Source organism: Tursiops truncatus, chromosome 12, assembly GCF_011762595.2.
Source record: "Tursiops truncatus isolate mTurTru1 chromosome 12, mTurTru1.mat.Y, whole genome shotgun sequence".
Classification (NCBI taxonomy): domain Eukaryota; kingdom Metazoa; phylum Chordata; class Mammalia; order Artiodactyla; family Delphinidae; genus Tursiops; species Tursiops truncatus.
This window is the reverse complement of record NC_047045.1, coordinates 22,279,190-22,305,394: the sequence shown is the minus strand read 5'-3', so window position 1 is coordinate 22,305,394 and position 26,205 is coordinate 22,279,190. Positions and strand designations below refer to the sequence as shown.

The following is a 26,205-nucleotide window of genomic DNA, read 5'->3' as shown; positions in this document are numbered from 1 at the left end:
ACCATCTTTACTGTCATTACTCTGAATTCTTTTTCACGTAGACTGCCTATTTCCTCTTCATTTGTTTGGTCTGGTGGGTTTTTACCTTGCTCCTTCATCTGCTGTGTATTTCTCTGTCTTCTCATTTTGCTTAACTTACTGTGTTTGGGGTCTCCTTTTCTCAGGCTGCAGGTTTGTAGTTCCCTTTGGTTTTGGTGTCTGCCCCCAGTGGGTAAGGTTGGTTCAGTGGGTTGTGTAGGTGGAGGGGACTGGTGCCTGTGTTCTGGTGGATGAGGCTGGATCTTGTCTTTCTGGTGGGCAGGTCCACATCTGGTGGTGTGTTTTGGGATGTCTGTGAACTTATTATGATTTTAGGCAACCTCTCTGCTAATGGGTGGGGTTGTGTTCCTGTCTTGTCAGTTGTTTTGCATAGAGTGTCCAGCACTGTAGCTTGCTGGTCATTGAGTGGAGGTGGGTCTTAGCGTTGAGATGGAGATCTCTGGGAGAGCTTTCGCTGTTTGATATTACATAGGGCTGGGAGGTCTCTGGTGGATCAATGTCCTGAACATGGCTCTCCCACAGCAGAGGCTCAGGCCTGACACCCAGCTGAAGCACCAAGACTCTGTCAGCCACCCAGCTCAGAAGAAAAGGGAGGAAAAAAAAAAAAAGAATGAAAAATGAAATAAAATAAAAAATATTATTAAAAATAAACAAATAAAAAAGTTAAAAAAAAGCAAGAAAGAGAGAGCAACGAAACCAAAAAACATCCACCAACGATAAGTGCTAAAAGCTATACTTAAAAAAAAAAAAAAAAAAAAGGACAGACAGAAAACCCTAGGACACATGGTAAAAGCAAAGCTATACAGACAAAATCACACAAAGAAGCATACACATACACACTCACAAAAGGAGAAAAAGGAAAAAATATATATATATTAAAAAAAAAGGAAGAGAGAAACCAAATCAATAAACAAATCTACCATTGATAATAAGCTGTAAATACTAAACTAAGATAAACATAAAACCAGAAACAAATTAGATGCAGAAACTAAACCCCAAGTCTACAGTTGATCCCAAAGTCCATTGCCTCAATTTTGGGATGATTGTCTATTCAGGTATTCCACAGATGCAGGTATTCCACAGATGCAGGGTACCTCAGTTTCATTGTGGAGCTTTAATCCGCTGCTCCTGAGGCTGCATGGAGAGATTTCCCTTCCTCTTCTTTGTTCGCACAGCTCCTGGGGTTCAGCTTCGGCTTTGGCCCTGCCTCTGCATGTAGGTCACCTGAGGATGTCTGTTCCCCACCCATATAGGACCAGCTTAAAGCAGCGGCTGCTTCAGGGGCTCTGGCTTACTCAGGCTGGTGTGTGTGTGGGGGGGAGGGGCATGGAATGCAGGGCGAACCTGTGGCAGCAGAGGCCAGCGTGATGTACCAACAGCCTGAGGCACGCCATGTGTTCTCCTGGGGAAGTTGTCTCTGGATCTCGGGACCCTGGCAGTGGTGGGCTGCACAGGTTCCCGGGAGGGGAGGTGTGGATAGTGACCTGTGCTCGCACACAGGCTTCTTGGTGGCTGCAGCAGCAGTCTTAGTGTTTCATGCCCGTTGCTGGTGTCCACACTGATAGCCGTGGCTCACGCCCGTCTCTGGAGCCCGTTTAGGCGGTGCTCTGAATCCCCTCTCCTCACACACCCCAAAACAATGGTCTCTTGCCTCTTAGGTAGGTCCAGACTTTTTCTCAGACTCCCTCCCGGTTAGCTGGGGCTCACTAGTCCCCTTCAGGCTGTGTTCACGCCGCCAACCCCAGTCCTCTCCCTGGGATCCGACCTCTGAATCCTGAGCCTCAGCTCCCAGCCCCTAACTGTCCCAGCGGGTGAGCAGACAAGCCTCTCGGGCTGGTGAGTGCTGGTTGGCACCGATCCTCTGTGTGGGAATCTCTCTGATTTGCCCTCCTCACCCCCTGTTGCTGCTCTCTCCTCTGCGGCTCCGAAGATTTCCCCCCTGCCCACCGCCCGTCTCTGCCAGTGAAGGGGCTTCCTAGTGTGTGGAAACTTTTCCTCCTTCACAGCTCCCTCCCCAACGTGCAGGTCCCGTTCCCATTCTTTGTCTCTGTTTTTTCTGTTTTCTTTCGCCCTACTCAGGTATGTGGGTATTTTCTTGCCTTTTGGGAGGTCTGAGGTCTTCTGCCAGCGTTCAGTAGGTGTTCTGTAGGAGTTTTTCCACATGTAGCTGTATTTCTGATGTATTTGTGGGGAGGAAGGTGATCTCCACGTCTTACTCTTCCGCCATCTTGAAGCTATCGCTTTAGTTTTTTATACATTAACTTTTTTCGCGTCTAATTCAGTTACACACAAGTACAATTTTAAATTGTAGTAATAGTTATAGGGATCCTTGTCTTGTTCTTGATTTGTGTGGGAATGCTTCTAGTGTTTTAAAGTATTGTATGGTGTCTTTGAGTCTGAAATCTATTTTATCAGATTGAGCAAGTGAATATTTGGTTCTATTTTACTGAGTCATTTTACTTTTAATCAAGAAAGGTATTCAGTGTTGTCCAATTGCTTTTTATCTACTATAGATAGAATACTGGGGTTTTTTTTCTGCTTAGATTTGTTTATTTTATGTATTAATTGGAAATATATCCTAACACTGAAGCTTTCTTTTGTTCCTGGGATAAGCCCTACTTAGTCTTAATATATTATTATTAATTTATTTTTTGAAAAAACTTTATTTTTGGAGCAGTTTTAGGTTCACAACAACATTGAAAGGAAGGTACAGAGACTTCTCATCTGCCTCTAGCCACCACACATGCATAGCTGTCTTGTTTGGTAAAGTCCACATTTTTTCTTTAATGTGACTAAGCCTGAACTGGGATTATTTCCCATTTGAAAAGTTCTGTTTCTGCTAAGTTATTTCTACTAAGTTGTCTTTCTTCATTTCCTGCTTGTCTGCCTCTCTCCACTTCTCCACACCTTTCCCTTAGGGGTAGTTAGTTATGTCCCCTGCAGGGTTGTATGTAGTTAGGATGTAGTGGAATACCGTGCAAGGAGTCAATCTTGAATGGTTTTAGGAAATTATGCTTGATTAAAAAAAAATAAGCAAGACTCCATCCTCCTCTTTCATCTCACACACGCAAACTAAAAAGAAAAAAAAAGGAAAAGGAAAGGAAAAAGAAAAGACCTAATAATCTCTTAAAAGTTTCTAGCAATGAATTTATTGCTTTTCTCTGCTTGGAGTCGTTTTACTTTCTCGTGTCCAGTTTGACTGCTTTATTAAAATTCTGTGGAAAATATTTTTACAATGATTTATTTATTACTGTTTTGAAAGTAAAATATTTGCTATGTAGGATGAAAGAGTAATAAATGTGAAGATCTCTCTAATAACTGTTGAGAGGATTAAGCAGAGAATTACAAACGCTTTTTTTTTTTTAACTACATTTAATTTCAAGGGCATGTACTCATCTAGTTTAATAAGGATTTTATAAATATTCATCTATTATTTTCTTGCATACTTTGCTAGGTAGGAAGTTTAGGTTTTATGTATGTATGTATGTCATCTGGCATTCAGATTTACTTTCTAGGTATTGCCTTTTCTTTCTTTTCTTAGTTTATCCTTAAATATAAATTTATAGTTCTTGTATGTCTAACACTAGTAGTTCATAAAGAAAATCTAGCCATAAAGTGTGTTATTTATATATATAAACGTTATATGACTTTATCAGTGTTTTATTGTTTGTATCACAGTAAAAGAAAAAGTAGCTTTGAGAGTATGTTAGTATAACTGTGGTTGAAGAGAAGAAAAAAACCTTGCCTAAATGTGCAGAACTGTTCTTCACACATAGAGGTTCTCAATGATTATGCCTAATTTTTTTATGTAATTACAGATATAATGGTGAAACTATTTTGGTTTAAAGGCAGACACAAGATGAAATGAGGCTAACTTTATATATTCTCATATTTCTGGTGTTTATTTTTGTATTATCTAGTCTATTAATATGTCATTCATCATTGAAATTGAATATGGCCTGATGGATCCTTTCAATCTCATTCATTTACCATTTCAGAGGAGAATCTAAGAAAATCACCGTAATGCATAATAAAGAGAATTCTTAATTTCTTTGGTATAGTGAGCCTCAAGATTTATTGTCCCAGGAAACTTCTTTTGGGGTAGTAAATCTTGTTCACTGAAACGTGAAGAAATCATTATATCTGGTGCCAAATATATTTTAAACATTTCTATGGACTCACAGTTGTTATATGGGGAAATTTCTATATGTTTGCTCAGTATAAGAGCTTAAAAATTTTTTTACAATTAACATCCAGGAGATAGGTATTAGTAGATTCAGAAGAAAAAATAATTATTGGCCTCTAAAGTGATTAGGTGGCAGTTCCTTTTCTAAAAAAATCTGATAAATTATTCTAACCAACTGTGGTTGTGAATTTACTACAGGTTAACAAAGGCACAGGGTTGACTTATCATACAAGTGTCTTCAATTTCAGCTGAACACTTTTTTTTTTTAAGTGTATAACTCTTATCAATGTGAGCCAATATTTTGGTATTAATGTCTGACCTAGTAGTTTTATTAGAATTTTAAAATGAAAGATTGAAGTTAAATAATAGCCTTTGCCCTTTCTAGTTGCATAGAAAATTAAGTGAGCCTTCTAGTGATCATTGTTGAAGTGATGGAGGGTACTTAGTTCCAGCACAAGTAACTTTTATAGTAGTACATTTTTTTTTCTAAAGAAAAAAAATTCACTGCCCTCATCACATTGCTTGAAGAGTAGATAATTAACAATTTCAGACTTTCTTGAAACCTGCAATTTGTGTTTCAGTTCTCCCTCAAGAACTGAAAAGATGATTATAAATTAGAATGGACTTGGAGACATGGTTGTGAAAATGTAGTCTTTTGAGTGGATTAGGAAAACGAGGGACATACATTTTTTAGTTAGATTGTGTTTCTTGGTTATCGAACACACATCTAGTCATTTTTATACCCCAAATAGAGCCAGTCTTATCAAAAGTAAAATATAAAAAAAATGTGTCATTGTTGAAGGATTGCAATAAAATTTTAAAATAATTACAAAATTTCTAGGAAAATGGACTTGGGGCTCCTTATTTTATGTGCTTTACTACTTATGGCAGTAGTAAATATATTTGAATATATATTGTATAATGGTTAGTCATAGAAATTTAGTCTGTGATGATGACCTCACAGGGTGCAAGTGAAGCACTAAAGAACTTGATTGGATTGTAGGGTCACAGATTAATCCTAATATGTGGCCTAATCCTGTCAATCTAATTAATTGGGTATGGTTTTACAAATACTTTCAGAAGTCACTTTAGAGAAGCCTTAAACTCCTCAGTTCCAGCATTCTTGCTAATAAGGCTTAAGATTCTGAAGACAAATTCATGAGAACAAATTGTAAATCATAGGTGTGATTCTGGTGCATGGATATCTTCCTTGACTTGTGACAGGGTTACACGGCATCATAGCAGCTTAGCTTAGCCAATGTTAAATGTGCTCAGAACATTTACATTAGCTTGCAATTGGACAGAATCATACAACACAAAGCCTATTTTTTAATAAAGTATTGAATAGCTCATGTAATTTATTGAGTACTGTTTCAAAAGTGAAAAACAGAATGGTTGTGTGGGTACATAAGAGTTCTACGTGTATAAGTTGTTTACCCTCATGATGACTTGGCTGACTGAGAGCTGTGGCTAGTTGCCACTGCCAGCATCACCAGAGAGTATTGTACTATATTTTGCTAACCTGGGAAAAGGGAAAAAGCTCAGAATTCAAAATTTGAAGTACAGTTTCTAGTGAATGTGTATCGCTTTCAGACCATCATAAAGTTGAAAAGTAAGTAGAACCATCATAAGTTGGGGACTGGCTATATCTTGTTCTGCAGCATTAAGTAATGAAGTTTCATAAGGTTATCAGAGGACTCTCTTGTTCACCCAGAACCATGTTTTCTGTACCTTGTTTTACCAAATTAGATGCTATTAATTATAAGACCATTCCCTTATTTTATGTACCACTGGATTTGAGAGACCTCTGCCAATTAAAATATGCTATATCATCAATTGTAAGATATGTCCTGTTTTCAGAGATGTGAACAAATATGGGCTCTGAAAAAGGCAAGTATATCTTTCCTGATAGAGGGGCTCCATATTTTCTCCATGCTAGCTCATAAAATTGGTTCAAATAAACCAGGTGTTTGAATAGATTAGGCTGAGATCAGAGCATCTATTTGTTTTTTTACTTTGTTTTCCACCAGTGTGTGCCATCCGTCTTGCTTACTTTGTTGAACATGTGTGGAGGTTAGTGGGATATTTAAATGAAGTTTATATGAACACATGGAATGTGGCTATCATAAATACGATGTGCAGAAGAAACATTTAAGAACAATGGTCATAATCAGAGCAATGTTGTGTAGCCGGTGTTTTCTGGGAAGCAATAGTGTACTCTTACTATAGAAGACCAGTGTAGAATATGGTTGACCCTTGAATTTCACAGGGGTTAGGGGCCCTGACTCTCTGTGGAGTCAAAAATTCCGGTATAACTTTATAGTTGGTCCTCTGTTCTACATCCTTGGATTCAACCACCCACGGGTCGTATAGTACTGTAGTACATATTTATTGAAAAATATCCACATATAAGTGGACCTGCAGGATGGCGGCACGCATGAAGAAGAAGACCATGACCCAAGTGCTAAAGTCCTTGTTGTGAGTTTGATAGATGGCATTGAAAAATTAGGGTTAAAGTTAGAGTAGCTGGTGGATATGACCAGAGGATTAGGACTCTTTATACAAAAGCAGAAAGTAAAGTCTTGGAAATAGCTGTAAATTGCTATGAGAGTCTACCATTGGGATGGGGATTATGTGGAGGCATGTGTATATTAGTTGCATGAGCTCTTTAAGCACCCCTTTTAGAAGTTGCTCTTTTCATTCTTTCTTCTTGGGGCTCTTTAATCCCTGAGCCCCACCTGGCCTTCTCTGTTACCGTATCTGTTAGTGTAATAGACTCTTCCTACTTCAAACCTTCCTCTTAACATCCTTTTCTTTTCTGTAGTCCATTTGAAATGCTAAGAAGTCATTTTAGAAAAAAGAGATTTATATCAGTTGTCCCCAACCTTTTTGGCACCAAGGGCTGGCTTCTGGAAGACAGTTTTTCCACAGACACGGGGGGGGGGAGGGAGGGGGTGGGAGATGGCTCAGGCAGTAATGTGGGCGACGGGGAGCGATGGGGAGCGGCAGATGAAGCTTCTAGCTTGCCCACTGCTCACCTCCGCTGTGCGGCCCGGTCCTCAGGGGTGGAGACCCCTAATTCGTATTACCCCCTTTTTCTTCTAAAAGTTTATAAAAGTATACTTTTGGGGGATACTTAAGGTAAGGAAGAACAGTACTCTAAATATTAAATATTTGCTCTAGTTTACAGGTGTTATAATAACAGCTGTATATTTCTGAATTAAAATCTTACGGTAATTTGCCATGTTTGTTGAATTATAAACCAAAAGAAAATACGTTGAAGACATTAAAGGAATAGTATCATTATCTTTTTTGAACTCTTTATTGTGGATGTAATTTTACCCATCAACAAACAAATTTAACTGAAGTCTACTTTTCTTCTATTTACTGTGAACCTGAAAAGGAAAGAAAATGTCTGGTCACATAAATGGTTTTGGAGATCTAAGTAGTATTCTCTTTAAAAAAGAATGATTAAACTTTGCAAAATTATATTTATTACTGGTTTTAGGAGAGACCAACTTAATTTCATTAAAGTTATTCTCAGTATGTATTTACCAAAATTAAGCCATAAATATAGTGCTTTTCTGAGTTCTAAGGCCTTAGTAAATTATCAAACCTGTGGGAGTCCCTGGGGGATTAAGTTTTTTGCAGCAAAATGGCAAACAGTTTTAAACTGTGTTACCATACACATAATGAATTGGTAGCTAATTTCATAGCCTTATTTTATCAATAAATGTGCATTAATCTTTAGGATGAATGGATTTGGTTTCACACGGATGAAATAAAGTTAAGTTATGCTTCTGGTTAACCTGACACTTTGAGCTTATTTGCTTAATCTATTGACTTTTTTAATGATAGTATATTTGACTATGTTTTTAGGTGCTTAAAATACAGGAACAGGGCTTCCCTGGTGGTGCAGTGGTTGAGGGTCCGCCTGCCGATGCAGGGGGCGCGGGTTCGTGACCCGGTCTGGGAGGATCCCACGTGCCGCGGAGCGGCTGGGCCCGTGAGCCATGGCCGCTGGGCCTGCGCATCTGGAGCCTGTGCTCCGTGGCACAGCAGTGAGAGGCCCTCGTACCGCAAAAAAAAAAAATAAATAAATAAAATAAAAATACAGGAACAATTAGGTGTGATACTTAACCTCACAGAGATTACATTTGAATAGAGGAAGTTAAACTGTTAAATGTCGAATCATCTTACTTCTGTACAGACAGAATGTTTTAAAACTATAGGCTGCGGGAGCACAGTCATACCTTGTATGACTTTGACCTATAAATGTGCTGTATGCACTTGGAAAAGGAAAGTATTTTCTCCTATTGTTGGGTACAGTGTTCTATAAAATGTCAAATAGGTCACGTTGTTTCATTGTTGTTACAGTCCTCCATATTCTTTCTGATTTTCTGTCTACGTGTTTGTAAGTATTTTTAAGACATCTTTACCGTTGCTCTTTGATTCCTCATTCTGTTCCTCCCGACCCCTGCCACCCCAACATCTCCCCTTTTGCCTTTTTGTATTTCAGTTGGAAAAAGTGCTACACTCTTTTCTTCTTCAAGTTCAGTGATTCTTTCCTTTGTTCTATCCAGTCAGTGGATAATCCCATTGATTGTCATTCCCATTGATTAGCATTCTTTTTCTTTGATATTATGTTTTTATTTCTTGCATTTCCATTTGTCTTATTTTTTATTATTTTCAACTTTTTGGTGAAATTCCACGTTTATTTATGCATGTTTTCCACCTTTTCCTTTAAAATGTTAAAGTTATTTTAAAATCTTTGTTTGATATTTCCAAAATATGGGCCATCCCTATGTTTTTTTCTATTGACTGCCTTATCTATTGAATGTAGGTCATTTTCTTCTTGCTTTGTATGTGTGTGTGGTAATTTTCGATTGGATGCTGGGCATTTTTTTCTGTATGAACAATATATACTGAGGTAGATGTCTTTGTGCTTAGTAATGGGCGTACCTCTCCTTTAAGTTTAATAAGCTTCATTTGCTGGAGGCGGGGTTAGTGGTTGAATAATCTGTATTTAACATGGGTTTGTATTGCTATATAGTTATCTTCTGTGCTCTGAAGACTTCAGATTCCTTAAGCAGATGACTTCTGTTACTTGAGCTTATTGAGAGAACTGGAGTATAAAATGGGTTTTCTCCAGTGTTCCTGCTTCACTTGTAGCTTTCAGTGGGCTCTGCTTGCCTATACCACATAGTGGTCTATTTTTTGCTCTTGCATTCTCCCTCATATGTAATCGACTGTTTCTTGTCACTCAGTGCCTGATTTGTGCAGACTGTGGGGTTTTGTTAATTTTCCTCCTCAAGCCTTGCTGTTAAGCAGACCCTGAGCACCTGAGTCTCAGGGATGGGTTTCCCCTCAGTGGGCTGACCTCTCCCTCTTGGCAGCTGAATTTTGCCTTGCATAGGTGGGATGTTTTGGCAGGAGCAAGTTTTTCTCCTTTTTATCAATATAATATCCTTGGACCAAGGCTGTTTCTGGACCCGTGTGTAGCTGCAGACGACTTTATCCTCAGATGGCCTTTACTTCATATCAGGAAGGGTCTGGAAAGGATTTTATGTCTGTTTGCAACTAAGATGAGGCTTTCTCATCTTTCTTGTCCTACCGCTGATCTTTCCTGTGAATCCTGATAGAAACCTGGGGAATAGAGCTAGTGAGTAGGTTTGGAGTCCTCTTGTGTTTGGAGCTTCCAGGGATTCTATACTGTTATACTAACCCACACTTGGTTTTTAAGAATTGATCAAACTTTCAGTTTTTCTTTGTACCCACTTTTGTGGCAGCCATTTTTTCCTCTTATGCTCTTCCAAAGGTGAAGGGGTTCATGTGTCTCATCTTTCTTTGGAGGGCCTGGGATTCAGTTTACCTGATTTTGTGGACACCTCAACACTCTAAACCTTAACAAAAGCTATGATTTTACAGATTGTCTGCTTTTTAAAAATTTATTGTCAGGTTAGACGTATTTTACACCGTAAGTAAAAGTGGAACTTTCCCATAAAAAGCTTTTAAAAGATAACCTTAGGGGCTTCCCTGATGGCACAGTGGTTAAGAATCCATCTGCCAGTGCAGGGTACATGGGTTTGATCCCTGGTACGGGAAGATCCCACATGCCACGGAGCAACAAAGCCCGTGCACCACTAGCTCGCGAGCCACAACTACTGAGTCCGTGTGACTAGAGCCCGTGCTCCACAACAAGAGAAGCCACCGCAATGAGAAACCCGCGCACCGCAATGAGAAACCTGCGCACCGCAACGAAGAGTGGCCCCCCGTGGCCGCAACTAGAGAAAGCCTGTGCACAGCAATGAAGACCCAGCACAGCCATAAAGAAAGAAAGAAGGGAAGGAAGGCAGGAAGGAAGGAAAGAAAGAAAGGAAAAGAAAAAAAAAGGATAACCTTAAAGATGGTGAACACTTTCAAGATTATGAATACAGACCTAAGGAATGGATGAGGGGGGAAAAGACTTTGCTAATGTTATTCAAACGGTACTTGTAGCTTAAGATAACATCTGTAGTGACGGTTTCATGTATAATTTGAAGTATGCTATAACTCAGAGATAGCAGTGAAAATAATGGAAATGTGTTAAGTGACTTTAAGTATTGGCTCTAACAATAAAGACACTGATATACAGAAGATGCTCATAACAAGTTTGGATAAATTTTCTTTCAGGAATTATGATTGGAAAAAAGCAATATTTTAAATTTAACATTTTATTTTATATATGTGATTTCTAATATCAGTAAATGAATTATATATATTTATTACATAAATTAAGAAAATTTTTAGATTTTATCGCTGAAAAAAAACTTCCCTCCACCCCAAGAATTTTACCTCCCTTTGTATGTATCTTACTCATATAGTACATGCTACAATACATTTAAAGTCTGTATTTTTATTTTTATTTTTTTATTTTATTTTTTTTTGCGATACGCGGGCCTCTCACTGTTGTGGCCTCTCTCGTTGCGGAGCACAGGCTCCGGATGCGCAGGCTCAGCGGCCATGGCTCACGGGCCCAGCCACTCCGCGGCATGTGGGATCTCCCCGGACCGGGGCATGAACCCGTATCCCCTGCATCGGCAGGCGGACTTTCAACCACTGCGCCACCAGGGAGGCCCAAAGTCTGTATTTTTAAATGATGACTGGAGGACCTATATACGTGGGAAGTTTCAGAAGTCTTTGGGGCATTTGTTTCAGAGAGTCAGAGACTTTCTCTGGTTATTTCCTTTTTTTTTAATTTTCAAATAAATTTATTTATTTTATTTATTTCTGGCTGCATTGGGTCTTCGTTGCTGCATGCGGGCTTTCTCTAGTTTTGGCGGGCGGGGGCCACTCTTCGTTGCGGTGTGCAGGCTTCTCATTGCCGTGGCTTCTCTTGTTGCAGAGCACGGGCTCTAGGCGCATGAGCTTCAGTAGTTGTGGCACGCGGGCTCATCAGTGCACGGGCTTAGTTGCTCTGCAGCATGTGGGATCTTCCCAGACCAGGGATGGAACCCGTGTCCCCTGCATTGGCAGGCAGATTCTTAACCACTGTGCCACCAGGGAAGTCCCCTATTTCCTTATTTTTAATTAAAGTCTGATTGAAATCTGTTCTGAGTGATTTTTAGCTGTCTGACTTGAAGCTAGTCACTTAATTGCTGATGGTCTCAGTTTCCTTTTCTGGTGAAGTGAATAGTAATATAAAATTAAAACTTATACATCTCATGAGGAGTTGTGTGTTTTGAGTGATGTACATATATTAAGAACCAGGTCTTTAATATATGCTAGGTAATATTGTAAATGTATTAAGTAAAGAAAGAAATATTGTCTAGAGTAATCAATAAGCAGTAAAACGAGTGAAAACAAGCAATATTCTTTTGACCTAAGAAGTTTCATAGTCCCTTAAATTCTCTGATTCTTAAAAAGTTAGAGTAAAATAAAAAAGGAAGTTAGTTTCATTTCTGCAGCAGGTAACATCATGTTATCTAGAGTCTTGCCAACACTATACTTTATACTGTTAACTTTATATATACTTTATCTACAGGGATGGTCCAGTATATGAATGGGAGAAAGATGGTCTAAGAATGGAAAAGCTATGTTTACTTGCCGTAAATGATGTACCTACTATAAAAGAACAAATTGTTTAACCTTTGAAAAGTGTTTTTAAAAAGATAATTGTGGCATTTTGTTTTCATTGCTTCATTCCTCGGCAGGATTTTATACTATAAATTAGTAGGTTACCTTTTCTTACATGATGAAGTACAAGAATTATCAATTTTATACATTTTTTTTCTTGTTTGACCCTTTACCCATCATTAGTTCATAATAAGAAATCAGTACTTTTAATCCATATTGAACTTTTACTTCAGCAGTTTCCTCCTCATATGGGTAGGTCATTTAAACCTATGAATGAATTGGAGATCAATTTCAGATCTGGTCTGAAATTTTTACCTATTTGGCCAAACTCTGGATAATATGGCTCTAAGGTCCCAGTCTGCAAGCTCCCCACTTTCTTAGTGTCATAATAAGACGAAAGAACAAAACACAACAAAAAAGAAAATATCAAGAGCATTACAGTTGAAAAAGAATTGTGGTAAAATATGCGTAGCATGAAATTGACCATTTAATCATTTTTAAGCATTCATTTCAGTGGCTTTAAGTACATTCACATTGTTGTGTAACCATTGCCATCTTATATTTCCAGATCTTTTTCATCTTTCCAAACTGAGACTCTGTACCCATCAAACGCTAACACCTCGTTCTCTCCTCCCCAAGACTCTGTAATTTGTGTCCCCAGGAATTTGACTAAGGAGCATTACAGCTTTACGAAGTGTAGATTATTCAAACTCAAATTGGTCTTAAAGCAGTTAGAAACTAGGATTGCTCTTACTTTTCTTTGCTGAACTGCCCCCAGTTTAGAGAAATTACAGATTTCAAGGAATGAAATGGCAGAGAAGATGAAGTCACAGTTTGGGAGGAGAATCACAGATCTTGTGGCATGTGCAATATACTGGACATTTTGATTGTTGCTTTTGGAATGCAAATCTGCCTTTAAGTGTAGTGGTTTTTTAGAGGATGTGATTGTGATGAAAGATCGTGATTGAATAACACACAGCATATCCAAAATTTTGGTGGAACATATTTGAATCCCAGAACCATCCTAAATGTTTTTTTGGTAGTTGGCCAGACTCTGGGTAACATGACATTATTACCTGGCTCTGTGAAAGTATCTTCTGCTCTCTTCCCTGAAATGCAGAAAATCAGTGTGTAGGTCCTCACTCAGTGATGCATATGTTCAGTTCTTCAGAATAATATAAAAATCCATGGAAGAGAAGCATTTAAAACTACTTGTTCAGAACTAATTAGAGAGCGTTGGGCCTGTAACTCTGCTTTTCAGTAGATATGGCATTGAAAAAGCTTGTTATTTGTAATTCATGCTGTGTATTCCTTGCAATGCAGTTTTTTTGCTTGAAAAAAAATGTAATAAAGACAAAAAATGAGGCAAAAAGTAGGACAAAAAGAAAGGTTAAATTTTTCTGCTTGAAGGTTTGGGGATAACACAGATAATGCATTTTGGGGCTGCAATCCCCATGTTTGAGCTAGCTTCTTTTTACACATTCTCAGACAATCTTATCCCGGCTCCATTATCCCCAAGCAAGATTCTCTGCTCTCTCCTTTTTTGTGTATGTTTAGTTTTATTCCCTTTATTTATTACTTCCCAGCGTTTCTACTTTTGTTTCGGTTTTGCCCTATGCCTTCCTTCCTTTTATGCTGGCTCAGCATAGTGCATTTAAAAATACGTTTTATAACTGGAAGTTTGTACCTTTGACCACTGTCGTAAGATAAATAAGTACTAGGGATGTAATATACAGCATGACTAATATAATTAACACTGCTGTATGTTATATATGAAAGTTGTTAAGAGCGTAAATCCTGAGTTCTCTTCACAAGGAAAAAAATATATTTATTTTTATTTTGTATCTGTATGAGATGAGTGCTGTATGTCAATTATATCTTAATAAAACTGAAGAAGAAAAAAATTTTTTTTAATATTTTATCCATCATTTTGGTTATTGTAGTTAGAACTGTTGTTCGAGATATCTAGCCTGCCATGGAATGGAAACCTTCATATATTAAAAAATAATCTTACAGTATATTAACCTAGATCCCTCTGGATCACCCCTCTCCCCCATTTTGTATTTCCATTTTTAAAGTTTATGTATTAAGAAGTTCTTATAAAGCTTACAAAAAATTAAAAAACTTTTAAAGTGATTATTGTGTTTCTAAAAATATGTGTATTTATTTTATAGCTACTTGAAGGAAACTTTGCCAAAGAAGTCAGCCATGAAATGGATGGTCTCATTTTCCAGCCCACTGGAGTAAGTACATTTGTCTCTGTGTGCATGTGTGTGTGTAGGTGTATCCGTGTATGCCCATGCATGTATATATAAAGTACATTTTCCTTAGATATATTTACTTAGGATTGATTACTGCTATAATCACTGCTTTTCCTTAAAACAAATTTTCATTATAAAATAAAATACTTCTTTTATACTAAATACATATAATAGTACAATGAACAGTTATTTGCTTTTCACTTAGCTTAGGAAATAAATATGACTGATCATTATTTTTCAAGGAAGTTATTAGTCTTTTAATATAATTAGTTTTCTTACTACTCTTGCACAATGAATGTTTTGTTTCTTTACTAGAAATCTACCAATAACCTTATATAAATAAATGCTTATTTCTTTCTGTAGCCCAGTATATCTTTAAGTATTAATATTTTTAAAACTTCATTTTGCCATGGATGAGTAAAATTTAGAGTTATCAATATTTGAAGAAAAACACAATTCTTTGCATATTTATTCCATGTCAGATTTCTGAAACTCACTGAAGAACTTTTCACCAACTTAATGGTCAAATCATATATTTGGAGTAATTATGTTTTACTCATGGTAAGGTTTCCCTCCCTCCACATCATTGACGTTTTTGGCCACATAATCCTTTGCTGCGGGGAGCTGTCCTGTGCGTGGTAGGATGTTTCACAGCATCTTTGGTCTGTACTTACCAGGTGCCAGTATTACTTCTCCCTCCCACCCCTCTAGCTTGTGACAACCAAAAATATACACATTCACTGCCTCATTTCCCCTGAAGGGCAAATTTGCCTTCACTTGAGAACCTGTGCTCTGTGGCGCAGTGCTTTTCAAAAATGTGGCCTGTGGGCTTCCCTGGTGGCGCAGTGGTTGAGAATCTGCCTGCTAATGCAGGGGACACGGGTTCAAGCCCTGGTCTGGGAGGATCCCACATGCCGCGGGGCAACTAGGCCCATGAGCCACAACTACTGAGCCTGCACGTCTGGAGCCTGTGCTCCGCAACAAAAGAGGCCGCGATAATGAGAGGCCCGCACGCTGCAATGAAGAATGGCCCTCGCTTGCCACAACTAGAGAAAGCCCTCCCACAGAAACGAAGACCCAACACAGCAAAAATAAATAAATAAATTAATAAACTCCTACCCACAACATCTTCTTTAAAAAAAAAAAAATGTGGCCTGTGGACAAGGTAGCGTTAGCACCACCCAGAAAGTTGTTATAAATGTCACTCACCACAGACCTACTGATGAGAAACTGCTGGGAATGGAGTCCAGCAATTTGTGCTTTCTCAGGCTTTCCCAGTGACTCTGATGCGTTTTCAAGTAGGAGAACCACTGCTCTTATAGGAAAGAGTTGTATTTCATGTACCACACCTTGTCATAAGCTTCATTTTGCCTTCACTAACTCTATCCTTAGAAATTAGGGTGCAAGCTAGTTGTGAAGTTATGTAGAGACACATCAAACTGGGTACCTGGAGAAAAGGGAAGGAGGCTGTAATATTTTTGAACATTATGTATTAAACGCTATATTATATATGCTTTATGTATATAGTAAAACTCTGCTATTATGCAAATTTAGGTATACCGTGGTATGTGATTGGCTTCTGTCTTCCTCCCAGCCCCCCTTGCCAAACAGATGGGGGGAAAATCTTTTGTGGTCGCAGGAGGAGGAGATGGAGGAGAGTTAGAGGCTGGGGACAGAAATAGTAGAAAATACTATTTTAGGAAGATAGACATTAGATCTTTGAGTTCCAGTATTTTCTAAGTCTAATCTCCCTGGATTGAAAGAAATAAAATCTAACTATAACAGGAATTACAGTGTTTCACTCTGTTAAACTCATGGTGGTTCAGACCCATGCATGTATGAGATTTTGGTATATGTAAGAGAAATGGCCTGACAGGTGAGTCTTGTGATGTGTAGTGTCGTAAGTTGGTTTATCAGTCTGTCCCTCTTCTAGTAACCACACTTGTTATTACGATGACTTCATAATTGATTTTCTTAAGTATTTGTGGGCATTTGGTTTAACATAAAAGTTTCAATCAGTTTGTCAGGTTACCCAAAAATTCTTGTTGGGAGTTTAATTGGAAACACTTTGAAGTTAGATTAATTTGGAGAAAATCAGTGTTTTTACAATGTTAAATTGCCTTCTCAATGAATAAGGTAGAGCTCTTTTCAGGTCTTTTACTGTTCTCCAATCCAGTTTAAGTTTTTTTTTTTTTTTTTTTTTTTTTTTTTGTGGTACGCGGGCCTCTCATTGTTGTGGCCTCTCTCATTGCGGGGCACAGGCTCCGGACGCGCAGGCCCGGTGGCCATGGCTCACGGGCCCAGCCGCTCCGCGGCACGTGGGATCTTCCCAGACAGGGGCACGAACCCATGTTCCCTGCATCGGCAGGTGGACTCTCAACCACTGTGCCACTAGGGAAGCCCCGCTCTAGGTCTTTTGTATAAGGAGGTAAGAAGAGAGTTGATTACAGACAGGTGTAGTTTCCAGTGGTGGGAGGAGACATGATTGTAGGTGGTCCAGAGACAGGGCATTAAATGACATTGCATTACACAATGAGAATTTAGTCCCATTCCAGTTTTTATACATTCTTTCAGTTTATAAATTATACTTATTTCTAGTTTTGAATATCTAAGATTTGCTAATCTTTCCCTTTTTAACAAAATGAGTGTGGACTTAGTTTTACACTGTTCAAAGGGCAACGTTCTCTACTGGAGTTTAGTATCATTGGTTCATTTCAATCATGTCTAATTTTTAATGCTACTTATTAGGGTAAGCGATACCATTGTCTATTTATGGTATAAGTGACGTACCATTTGGCATAAAGTTTCCTGAATATCTTTGGGGGCCATTTTTCAGCCTGCTGCAGTTATTTAGCTTGATATGACATTTCCAACTAATAGCCATAGACCCTAATACCCAGTGTCATTTCTATTTTGGTCCTTCTAAGGTTTTAAGTTACCTTCCTTTCTTAGGCTTTCTTTTTACAGCAAGTTCTGAATTAGAAGTTTAGGACTCTTAATCAGGCCAAGAACCTTAAAATGTAAAATTTGCCAGCATTTCTAAGTTTTCCTTCTGGGGAAGTCTAAAATCTTGGATGAACTCAGCTTTAATAATGAAGTGCAGTCAGGGTGAGTGTTAGACCCTTATGACAAAATAAAACAGTATATCAGAGATAACCTGTATTTTTTGTCATGTTAAAATATGTTTTCACCCTTTATTTTTACTTTGGAGGATATGCAAATGTTAGAATCCACAGATCTTTGCCCTGGAATTCTTCAGACCAACTCTCCAGTGTCTTGCTGGGTGGCATTTGCCTGGCTTTTAGCATTCTCTGCATGGAGAAGATAAAGGGGCGAGGGTGTGCTCTTCAGTAGGTAAACTTTTCACTTCACTCTCCAAGGTTCACTTTTTCTCTTCTGTGGTTCTTGAATCTTCTGGACTGGAGCTTCCGTCCTTCAGTTTTGCCACAGAATAAACATCTCCTGCCTCTTGCCAGGGTGGAGGAGGGGAGCTGGAGGTGTAAATGCTCCTTGTGAAGACTTCTACCCAGTCTGTGTCCAGTACCAGGTCTCCCTTTACCTCCTCGCAACCTTCTCAGTATCTGTTTTCCTATGTCACGTAGCCTGTTCTGGGGAACTCAGCAGGAATTCCTCTGCCTTTGTATTGGTTGCTGCAAGCACTTAGTATTCAGTGTTCTTTGCTCTCTGCTCTGTTAACTTCTCCATCTACTTTCTGTCTTTCCAGAATTCGACGCATTGTTTTCTGCTGTTGTCTTCTCTCCTCTCCTGATTTTCCTTTTCTATTGATTCTCTTTTCTGTAACTCCCATTTTAGTGAGGTTTCAAATCAAAGTGGATATAAATGCACATGTTTAGTCGACAACATTTATCAGAAAATCCCCCAAACTTCTCACAATGTGTGGTTTTGCATCTGTTGGCTTCCTTGAACCAACAGTTTAAATAAATGAAGAAAGGAACTGTTTTGAGTGACCAACTTAGCGATCTGAGTGAGGCTGCATAAAGTGGAGAGAAGATCCTGGTCAGGGATGGGCAAAGCTTGACTTATAATCTGCAGCCCACTCTCTAACACCAGAGACATATTCCAAAGGCAAATGAAGGGCAAAAAATGAAGAGGATTCTTGGTGCATCTACTTTTGTAAAAACTTCTGGGCCTACGTTTGTTTGGTGCTAGTTACTTAAAACTTAGCAAGAAGTTAATTCTGCTTCACTATAGTAATTATAGTAAGGGAACTGAAGTTGAGTAGAAGGTAGAAGATATTACTACTGCTAAAAAAAAAAAAAAAAAGAAGAAGAAGAAAGTATTTTGAATCCTGGCAAAATATTGAGGAACAGTGATAAAGATACTATATTAAAGTGATGATTCTATTGAGGGCAAAACCCCAAACACCAGCTTAGAAGAAAGTTCATTTACCTTTTGATTTAATGTTCTGTTTTTCAGAGACATAACCTTGTAACACATCCAGAATTGCATTTAGTTTATTACTTTTATAAGAAAAGGGACAAGTAAAGCTAATGGTTGGTATATTCAGGAAAATAAAGCTTAGGATATTTCTTTGTGTTTATAAAGAAATGTACTAGTATCTGATATTTACTAAAATACAGCAGTCATTAATTACCATGAAAACCTCAATTAAAAAAAAAGTAGATTAAATTGCACTTATAGAATTATAGTAAATCAAAGCAGAAAAGATACTCCTAAGATTATCTAGCCCAGTGGTTTCAAAACATGAATTTCCAAAGTTCTGGGTTTCTGTGAACTGCCTCAGGGGACCATGTGCAGGAATAGGTTACTAGGTAAGCATTCTGTTTATCTCACGGCAGCCCTGATTTATTTCTTTTATATATTGTACTTCTAGATAAGATTGTGTTTTAAAAGGGGCTTCATCTAAGTAAATACCATTTGTATCAACTGCTTTTTTGAAAGGTCACCAGTGATCTTTTTCCTCGCAAAATCATGTTCGTTTTTCAGCCCTTTTCTTACTGGATTATCTAGTGGTAGTCTGTACCGCTGTCCACACTTCCTTAAAAATACTCTCTTGCGTGGCTTCATGCCATTTCTTCTCCATCTCACTCAAGCTTTTCGTCTTCTACTAGCCATTGAAGTTCAGAGTTTCTGAAGGCTCGGTATTCTGGACCTTCATTTTTTACCATGCTCTGCTCTCTCCCTTGAAATCTCTTCCACACTTGAGTTACTTCCCGTAAGCCTGACTCAGACTCTTGATTTCTGTTTAAGCTCCAGGTTTGTTTATTTAATTGCCTACCCTGATATCACCTTTTAAATTTCTCAAAAACACCAGAAACTCAGTATACTTTGAAGCTGAACTCCATCCCTACTCCCCAAACAAACAAGCCAACATACAAACTGTACAAAATGATCCTTTCCCAACATTTCATCCCTCAGTTGCTTATATGCAGTTACTTGAGTGAGAAATCTAGATGTCATCTTTGACGCCTTTCCTTCTTTTATCCCTCTAATCCATCTCCAAATCTTGCTTTATCTCCTAAATCTCTCTTAAATTATTCCCTTTTCTCTCCATTACCACTGCCACACTCCAGTGACTTGTCATTCACTGCCTCTTGCCTGGACCACTGCAGCAGTGCCCTAACTGGTCCTGCAGCCTCCACTTTATCCCCCTCCAGTCTTTTCTTCATACCATATCCAGAGTGGTCTTCCTCCTTAATCTCTAGTGATTTTCCCTTGTTTTCAGGTTAAAGACCAAACCTAGATTTGAAGCCAGCTTACTCTCTTCTTTATCCCATGCTGCCTTTTTGTTTCCCCTTGTGTTTTGCTGTTGATGTGAAAGTAACTGATATTTTTATTTAAAGGTGACTTAACTATATTACTTTATTCATAAACAGTGTTTTAAAAAATTGAAGTATAAGTTATACTTGCCAAAATATTTAAATATTTTGAGAAAAATGGGTATTTTCTTTGAAGAAGAAATTGGCTGTTTATTTTAATATGAACCTCTAGTCTTTCTAAGGCTTAAAGCTCAAACTTTGAACAAACTGACGTGATCATTTTTAAAAAGAAGTATCTTCAGATTGAATTTTCCATCTGGTTATTAGTCTATACCATAAACCAGATAGGCTTTATTAGACCCTTATATATAAGGTTTTCAGTCTTACGATTTCATTGACATTTTGAATTGCTAATCTTTTGTGGTTTGTTACCTAAAAATGAATATTTTAAGTTGGCCGTTTGACATTTTAATATGCTATAGGTAGTAGATCTTTTACTTGACAGCTATTAGATCTTTAAGTTTAATTTATAAAGTTGATAATCCTTGTTTGTTTACTAGCTTTTGCAAGCGGTTTTAATGATTTATGTAGCATAGTAAATTTTTATTTGTAGTAATGCTTGATTTCTAACCTTTTAAAAATCATATTTGATTTTACTTTTGTCATCTGGAGACACGTTTCTAGATAAGAATTTTTGTGCCATTAATACTCCCTCACTATGAAATAAAAACAGAATTATATGTAATGAATTGCAAAATAGAGGTGGTAATAAAAACTTGAAATATTTTCTTTGTTTTATTAAAATAAGACTTTTTCTTGTTTTATCTGCCAGCTATATTGTGATTAGTAAAACAGAATTGTTTCCGTATTGAGTTTAGAGTATTTACTCTCAAGCAATAGTGATAGAATTGTTTTTTTATGTTTTCATCACTATCTTGATTTTCTGTAAGGTGGGTCAGCTTGGTTTTATGTTTCACCCATTAATCAATTTGCATGTAAATAGAGTCAGCTTTGATTTTAATATTGCTTTCTTGTGAAATATTAATGTTTTTATTAAGTCTTTACTACTGCCAGGTATATTGAATGTTATGGATAGATTGTAAAATGAAAATTGGAATTAGTCTAATGTCTTGTCTTGAAGTACATGACGAATTAGAGTGGTTTTCCTCTGTAGCAGAGATGATGTTACCATGGTGAAAGCTTCTGTTGCCATGACATTTGCTTGCATATTTTGATAGGTCTTCAATTGAAGAAGGGCTCTGTTTCCTGGAAGACTGGAAAAGTGTCATTCTATCTTTCCCCCAAATATGTTATTTTTTTAATTGAGAAATATGTAATAATTTCCAAAGAATTGTAATAGTGAACTGCCAAGGAAGAAAATACACCTTGTTTATTTTTAATTTTTTTTCCTTAATCAACTTTTGGAACACAGCAAAATATTCTTCGCTTGCTTTTGTGTAAGGAAGAAGAAAACAGAAGAATATTACTGTTCTAGCTTTCTTAATAAATAAAACATTTGCTTTTCCATTGAATTTTGTTGACAAAATAAACAGCTGAAGAGGAATAATTTGTAATCAGCCTCAGCTAGATATAGATATATACTGTTACTGTACAACAAAAAGACACTGCTAATGATGATATATTGTTAGCAGAGAAAAGGACAAATAAATGTAAATAAGGACTTCACAAAATGAAGGAATCAGTGAATTCTAAGAAGGTAAATATATAAAGTGCAAAATCAGTTTTCATATAAATGATACATGTTAAACACAGTGAATTAGGGATAGTTCTTTTTTATTGATAACATTTAATATTGAAAAATTAATGGTAGATTTTTTAAAAATTGTGTTTTACAGTGGTATATGTTTAATTTGAATTTTAACTAGATAATACAGACATTTAACATGTAGTAAGACAAATACAGAGAAGAAAGTCTCCCTCTCCTTCTTCTCGCCTCCCTCAATTATCTACTGTTGTTTGTTTTTAACTTATCTTCTCATAGTTTCTTTATGCATTTATAAGTAAATACAAATTTGTTAATACATTTTTATTCCCACTCCACTTTTCAAGGAAGGTAGCACATTATTTTGCACTTTGCTTTTCAGGATTTGTCCAGCCATGTATTTTAATGTATATTTTGTTAGTGCTCTAATTTGAGCATCTTGGGACATACTGGAATCAGCAGAAGGATAGGGCTTATTATTGATAGCTCCCATCCCTTATGCTTGGGGGAGTTCAGACTTCTAGGAGGAAATATTTTAAAACATACACTTTGTCAATTTAGAATAAATTTTCCTTTTGTTGTCAAAGTTCATTGATAACTTCAGTAGGGCTTTTTACTGGTAGCTGCAAATTTAAGTATTTGTAATGAGTACATCTTTACACCAGCTGTTTCTTCTGCAACAAACTGTTTTCTTCCTTTCGGTATTACTCCCATTCAGCCTTTGAATATCAAATTAGGTGTGGCTTCCTTGGGGAAGCCCGGCTGATTCGGTGAGTGTGACTCTCTCCCATTCTTACAATGGTAAGAGTGTGACTCTCTCCCATTCTTACAATGCTCTTCTTCGTACCAGTACTAGGAGCAGAGAAAATTATTTTAGTGATACTACGCTGCATAGATTAGCAAAAAAGGAGAGTAACGTACTTGACGTATAAAGTAACTAGGCTGCAGATGTTACTTGTATCTAGAGTTTGATTCCCCTATCGGTAGACCACTTTTATTTAGACTTGTGTCCACCGGAGAAGAGGAGAAACTCTGTGAGAATCTGCTAACTGTCAAAGTTAGTGGAATTTTATACCAGATGGCAGTAGTCTTGGATATTAAGGGAGAGTTAATCCTGAGCTTTGGAATATATTAGCTCATGCCTTCATCTAATAAATTGGGTGTCTACTGTATGTTATACACATTGCTGAGTAAGAAATAATAAAACTGGATAAAGGCAGGGTTTCTGCCCTCAAAGGGCTATGAAGAAACTCGACCCTGCAGCAGTGTGAGAAGAGTGCAGACTGATGGAGTGGCAGAGGCACCTTGGTGGGCCCAGGGAGTAGGGCCAGGATACTTTGGGAGATGGGGCCTGTGCTGGAGATGAGACAGGACAGACGGTTCAGTAGGCTTTCAGTGGGGCCTGAGTGGGAGAGAAGAGGTAAGTGGTTTAGGTGCTGAGGTTTATTCGGTTGTCTGAGCTCCCTCTTCCCACTAGACACGGCATTGTCAGTTGCTTGTCCCTCCTACTCACCGCTCCACACAGAACTAGGCTAAAAGTAATTAGAAAACAACTGACTTGGTTCCTTTTGGAACAGTTTTATAATATGAGATCATCTAACCCAACCTTTCATCATTTGCTTTCGGACAAATGATATAAATCTGTATTTTTTGTTAATAGTGGAAAGATTTCTGTATTACTGTGATTTGGGAATTTTTTGGACAAGTCTAACGATTTGGGTTATCAGTTAATCTGTAAAAAGAGGGAGTTTACTGCATGCTTTCAGTACCCCTCATTTTTCTAGTATTCTTACTCAGGTCTATTAACTGGTCTTGATACTAACTGGGTATTTTCATTTAACTTGTCTTTGCCCCCAGTTCCTTACTGGTTAAAGTTTAATTTCATGTGTAGTTATATGGAACTGCCCAGACATGGAAAGTAAAGCTGAAGTTGCAGAGGTCTTTGTGTAACTGTATTTTTTCCAAAATTATTTCATTAGAGATGTAAGCTACAGGTTATTTTATATTAAAACAACAGCAAGAAGAAATTAGACTTGTGAATCAGATAATAGAAATAGTAATACAAATGTATTTTTGAGTAAGTTTTCTAACCTATTAAGCCAAGAAATTGTATTAATTCTCTAATATTAAATTTTACTCTCAAATCACAACTTCACTTTCCATAAGTAGTAGTAAAACTTTCATAAGCAGATGAGAAATGTCAGCAAGCTTTTGAAAATGGAATTCTCCGTTTTCTTCCCCTGCTTCTTTCTATGATACCTCTCCCTACTATCTTTACCAAGTTTGTGACTTTTTAGAAATGAAATACCAAGGGGTTGCCTTGAGCTATTTTTATAGGAGATCGACTCTTCACCTCCTCTACATCAACAAGAACAGCATAGAGCACTGGGCCAATTTAGTCTCAGAAAACTTGAGCAGACTTCCCCTCAACTCAGGTATATTTGTGTTCTCATTGCGTAGAACTTTCTTGTAGCCTAATTATTCTTCAAAATTCAATTCATGCATTTTTCTTGTTCAAGAAAACTTCCTTTACCCCTGCCCCCTGATTTTCATGTTTCTCTGTTGTTCTTCCTCAGCAACTTTGTGTTCATTTGAGCACTTCTCTAATCTCTCTTGGAGGTTATATTAAAAGCCTCACTGTGGTTGAGCCCACTGTCTTGGGAGAATTTGTATCTTCCCCAACTAGTATGGTACTAGGCACATAGTAGGTAGTTAGTGTTGATTAGGGACTTTTCCTCCATACAGGATATTTATGTGTCTTGTTTTGCAAAATAGGTGTTGGTTATTTGCTTCTCAGTGAAACATGGGCAAAAGGATATAACAAGTCAATAAATCTAGAGTTGTTTTACTTTTCTGTCCAGTAGAATTACCAAAGAGGATTTTTTCTGCTTTCTTTAAAACTAAATTCTAGAAAAACAACAAAAATAAAACTAATATATGGTAAGGCCAGGAATCTTTCCTAGCTTCAGGATGTGAGCCTTCTGAAGAGGACAGTATGTCTCAGGTTTCAGTGCAGGGCCTGGAATATATATTACGATAACATAACTGCTCACATTTTACTAGTGGAAATCATAGAGTAGCATGGGCTACAAAGCATTTTAGGTATCTCTGGTTTAGATGTCCTGTTTTTAGGCAAGCAAAATGCTATTGCATTTTTGCAAGTGAAATAGATGAAGCCCACACTTTGAATTTGCTTTGAATCATGAAGTTAGTAGTTAGTAGAGGCAAAGAAGAACCAGATATCTTGTCCTCTTTGTTGTTATTACTACTAGCTTCCTTTAGATCAGTTTCTCAACTTTGGTACCATTGACATTTTGGGTTGGATAATTCTTTGCTGTGTACAGCTGTCCTGTGCCTTGTAGGATGTTTAGAAACATCCCTGGCTTCTACCCACTAGATGGCAGTAGCTCACCCTTCCCTCCCCAGTGTGACAACCAAAAATGTAGGCATTGCCAAATATCCCCTGGGGGGTAAAATCTCTAATTGAGAACCACTGTTTTGTATAGCAGGTGTATCACTTCTGCCTCCATTTCATTTTCTCTTAGTTTTAGAGGACTTCTTTGGCACATGGCCATCCTGTACCTCTAAGCCAGGTTCTGCTCTCATTTGGTAAACACTTCCTTAAGCATCTTACTTGGTTGCCTGACATCTGCATTCATTACATTTTTTCTTTTTAAAGATAATAATGGACATCTCAGGTAATATTGGTAATTGCTTTCAGACATAATCTATCTCTAATTTTTTATTGGACAACTCACCTGGTAAAATCAGATTTGCTTCTATAGAACTAAGTATTATATGTATCAATTAAATATAGCTTTGATAATTATTTCACTCTAGATACATGCTGGTGAATTTAATGAAATTAAAATTCATTACTCCCTAATTATACATTGGAAAATGTAGCTTGAAAGGATATTTTTGTACCCTTGTTTATATTCAGCAAGTGTATTTCAAGTTTGAGGACTCACAAATATTTATATTTAAAATGCTTAATTCCCTGTATTATATAATATCTTTGACCTTATTATTTTGGGGAACTTGAAAAAAGGATTTTTAAATAGTTATTGATATACATAGTCTTTTGTGAATAGTGCTAATTTAAGTCATTTCATAATCTAAAATATTCTATTTAAACAT

At 37.4% G+C, this 26,205-nt stretch overlaps 1 protein-coding gene across 7 annotated transcripts in view; it reads left to right on the top strand.

Moving 5' to 3' along the window:
* RNGTT (RNA guanylyltransferase and 5'-phosphatase) overlaps positions 1–26,205 on the top strand; it is a 249,817-nt gene that overhangs the window by 90,828 nt on the left and 132,784 nt on the right. For all 7 annotated transcript variants that reach the window (XR_002175216.3, XM_019929424.3, XM_019929420.3 and 4 more), the window contains one exon: positions 14,515–14,583. Coding sequence is in view for 6 of the 7 variants with exons in the window: in XM_019929424.3 (XP_019784983.1) it covers positions 14,515–14,583 (69 nt within the window). In the remaining variant the exon portion in view is untranslated. The remainder of the gene's footprint in view (positions 1–14,514; positions 14,584–26,205) is intronic.